The sequence below is a fragment of the Arachis duranensis genome, unplaced genomic scaffold, assembly GCF_000817695.3.
Source record: "Arachis duranensis cultivar V14167 unplaced genomic scaffold, aradu.V14167.gnm2.J7QH unplaced_Scaffold_185025, whole genome shotgun sequence".
NCBI lineage: Eukaryota > Viridiplantae > Streptophyta > Magnoliopsida > Fabales > Fabaceae > Arachis > Arachis duranensis.
The window spans coordinates 6,970-11,180 of NW_026264431.1; the positions used below are offsets into that span (position 1 = coordinate 6,970).

The 4,211-nt window shown below is 28.4% G+C and overlaps 2 protein-coding genes across 2 annotated transcripts; one reads left to right on the forward strand and one right to left on the reverse strand.

Annotated features, from left to right (window-relative positions):
• Positions 1 to 1,058: 1,058 nt before the first annotated feature.
• Positions 1,059 to 1,941, reverse strand: LOC107472590 (heavy metal-associated isoprenylated plant protein 3-like). Its single transcript, XM_021134560.2, has one exon. It carries the CDS (start codon positions 1,653 to 1,655, stop codon positions 1,296 to 1,298), a length of 360 nt encoding a protein of 119 aa, XP_020990219.1. The 5' UTR covers positions 1,656 to 1,941; the 3' UTR covers positions 1,059 to 1,295.
• Positions 1,942 to 3,153: 1,212 nt separating this feature from the next.
• On the forward strand, positions 3,154 to 3,984 carry LOC107472591 (uncharacterized; the record flags this gene model as incomplete). Its single annotated transcript, XM_016092102.3, has 2 exons — positions 3,154 to 3,305; positions 3,531 to 3,984. Coding segments are annotated over exons 1-2 (606 nt in total), but the record flags the coding sequence as incomplete, so codon positions are not given.
• Between the last annotated feature and the right edge of the window lie 227 nt (positions 3,985 to 4,211).

The following is a 4,211-nucleotide window of genomic DNA, read 5'->3' on the forward strand; positions in this document are numbered from 1 at the left end:
TAATGACTGTATATATATCTATATAAATAAACTAACTTCTAACTATTATTTGTTAATTATTTTTATTGTAAATTTTAATTTTTAATTTTTGGAAGGTTAGAATTTAGGTATTAAAATTTGTGATTTAGGATAAAAATATAACTTTAAAAAATTGACTAATATTAGTTGAAATTTTGACTCTCTAGTTAAAATTATAGAGGTAATAATATCTAAAATAGTCCTATCAAATTTCTCTGAACACAAATTAAAATAGTCTCTATACTTTTATAATTGACCAAATAAATTTCTCAAATTTATTTTCATGAATCTCTGTGTATATGTTCTTAATCCAAACTTCTATTATTACAGTGTTGATTTAGACTGTTAAATACTAACATGGAATTCTAACATTAAAATAATATAGACACCACATAAAATTAATATGATCAAAAATAGTATCCTAAATTAATTTATTAGACTCAATTTAGTCTCCTCAATATAAAATTCTAACCTTTAAAATATCAAAATCTTTGTCTTCATTTTTATCTTTTCTCTCCTCTGATTTTGTTCACTGTAAGAGTTCTACTCGTTTTATTTGTTCAGTAACTGAATATTGCAATCTGTAGATATGATAAATCTAGAATTGAATAATAAATTTTCCATTTAATAGTGCAAGCTATGAACTGATATTCATGTCATCGTAGTAATAAGTATGAATAGGAATATGAATGGACATGAATGAACATGATTCCATGATACGCACACAAAGTATATTAAAATGGAGAAAGTCTTGCTGCCCCCTAACACTCTTAATATATTTACGGACTTGTTAATCGAAAGAAATTAAGCATTTTTTTTCTTCTTAGATACTGTGTAGCTGAAATATGAGTGGCTCTTTTTCACCCAATTCATCCTTATGTATTCTGTAAAAACTTGTTGGCCAGGACCTTAACACTAGAAGAGGAAAAAATTAAAAAAAAAAAAACAGAAAGTAGTGTAAAAGTATCCCTTTATCATATATTGCAAGAGTAATTTATTTAGGTTCTCTTACACAATATATTAGGACAAAAACTTGGTATCATCATCAATTTTGCAATGTGCATCAGATACCATCGGTAACAAACTCTCAAATTTGTAAACATTGAACACTACTAGCTTAATCACATAGTATACCCTTTTGATATATTAAGGCACAGAATCCTATCTCTAAGTTTTAATACAGCTATTTCTAGACGGAAAACGAAAAAGAAAAATGAAAACAAATAATCCTTTATTTTCCATCTTCTAATGTGTAAGTCTTGGGCAAAGACAAATCATCACATAATAGAACAAGCATTTGGATTTTCTTCACTGAAGATCTGTGGTGCATGGACTTGTCCCATGTAAAATGACCCATAGTTGTAGTCATAGCCATAACCACCATTATATGGCATCAATGTTGGGGACTCCATTTTGTTCTGCTTCAATTTTCCCTCCCCATCACCATCACCACCACTCTTTTTCTTGTTCTTTCCACCAGCTATAATTCCTTCTTTTTCTTTGCCTTTGTCTTTGTCTTTCTCTTTCTCTTTAGCTTTAGCTTTGTCAGCATCCTTATTGTCCTTCCTAGGAGGGACAACTTCGACCTTCCTCTTGAGCCTGTTGGTCAAGCTCCCCACCAGAGCTTTGGCGTCCATTGTTCCCTTCACCGTCACAGTTTCCTTCTCCTTGTCTATAGCCACGTCATTAACACCTTTGATCTTGAAGATGGTGTTCTGAATCCTCTCAATGCAGCCTTGGCAATGTAATGCCACCTTCAACACCACTGTTGTCACTGGAGCCTATTCCATTTTTTTTATGATAATTAGTCACTAACAAAAATAAATCCAAATAGAATGTGAGTTATGTTAGTACATGAGCAAAAGCACCATCAACATTACTACAATTCTCAAAACTAACAAATTCTAACCATCTACGTTTACATAATTCATTTCGTTCAAAATTGAAACTAAATCCACTTACATTTGCCAAAATAAACAAACTCCGGCTATAATAATACAACAAATGCTCAAGCACCCTTAATAAATTAAAGGGTAAATTATCCTCTCTCATACATGATCACATAATAGGTCAATTCTCTACACTTTTGAGTTTTGAGACATGAAATAAGCACTCTTTTACCCAATTTTAACTATATTTAAAGTTTAGAAAAAAAAAGGAACTTATGGAACACATATTAGGTGTAATATAAGAATGTGCAATTATTTTTCAAGTTTTATACTCCTATAATAATAGAAATGATATTATCTATAATTTAAATATGACACTCTAAATTCAAATAAAATATGCAAATAAGTTTATTTTATTTTATAAACATGTGTATATGACTATATTTAGACCTATTATAAGAGAGGATAATCTACCTTCCTATTTCTATTGTGAACAATTGCCTTATAATAATAATAATTAAATATACATTAAAATTAACTACCAAAATATGTAGTTTAATTTGTATTTCAATGTGCATTTTCTACATATAACTAATTTTGATGGATGATTTTAGTATATACCTAAATAATAATAATAATAATAATAATACAAAAATATTATTCAAAAAATTATAATTATATATAATAGCACTCCACAAAGTAATGATGAGTGAATCAGAGTAATAAAAAAAACACCTAAAAATTTCGTTAATGTTATACTGTGATAACTGATAAGCTAAAAATCCACAAATATTTGAAGAGAGAGCAGCAAAAGTGGGCATGGATGAGAATGTTATAGGACAAAAAAGTTACTTTTTTCTTTTTTATGTAAGAGATAAACAAAAGTAAAGTTAAACCAAAAAGAAAATTAAATAATTAAAAGTCAGAGCTACTTATGGAGAATGCTCTCTTCCTTTTTCCTTTCAAGGTCACTTTAAATTCAAAGCTTTGAAAAGGGTAAAGATGAAAACTCACAAAAGGGATATGTATAACCTTATTATTATAATTATAACCTGAAACATTGTTCCTTTATGAATAATATATTAATTATTATTAAGGTATATATTCCTATGTTTGCCAAATGGTTCTTACTTATTATTAATTGCAATCACTTTCAAACTCATCTATATATCTTTTTGGGATTTTCAAATTCAAGCCCTTAATTCCCTTTTTTTTAGTTCCATAGAATATAACTACTTATCTTATTATGGAATCTACCAACCATAATAATCTCCTTCATCATCATCATCTTCTTCAAGACCAACAAAAACCACATGATAATAATAATGTTGAGGCTTGTTCTTCATCTTGCTATGGTGTTGGAAGCAGCCATTCTTGGAGCTCACCAAATACAACTATGTAAGTTGTTCATTCCTTCATGTAATTGATGCTTCTTCATATTCATCATTAATATTAAGTTTTCTTAAAAGGGTTTTATTTTCTTAATTAACAATTACATCTACATATTTCTTTGGTCTTATCAACATGCATCATAACAAAAAAATCCATTGACCATTTTGTATTAATAAATATGTGTAAGTAATTGCTAAAATGTATTAATGATGCATATATTCATTGTATTAGGGATGGTGATGATAACTTGAAGATCCAAGATTATTTAGGTTACAATAATAATGAAGAGAACAAAGATATGATGATGAGTAATGGGAGGCTCTTAATGAAGAACCTTTCTCAAGAAGAGCAATATTACTCCACTTCTTCCACTAATGCACAAAGTCATTATCATAATTATATTGGTGGTAATAATAATAATAATAATAATAATATTAATAAGGCCTATATTAGTATATATCCAACCATAAATGTCTCAAATTTGAACCACCCATCAGCAGAAATTTCTTCAAGCATAATGCATCATCATCAGCCCTTAGATCTGTTAACCTCAACAACAACATCATCATCTTCAAAGGATCATCATCATCATCATGGTCTTAATGGTCAATTATTTACAGAAAACCTTTTCCATAATATTATTGGTCTTGATGATCATCATATGCAGCACTCCACTACTAGTATTGTAAGTATTTCTAATTTTTCTTTATTTATTTCTTCCTCCGTCAAGTAAATTAATAAAACATATATACAAAGGGTAAATTCATTTAAGTTTACCAACATTAGCTAATATTATTAATAAGTCATAGATATAATAATAATAATTCATTTGCACAAATACACTGATTTTTTGCATTTTTTCTTCATTCCTTTTCTCAACATTTTTCTTACTCAGTGGCATGAGTAATTGCT

Coding starts and splice junctions, on each gene's coding strand:
- LOC107472590 (XM_021134560.2), bottom strand. CDS start 1,655: ATGGACGCCAAAGCTCTGGTGGGGAGCTTGACCAACAGGCTCAAGAGG.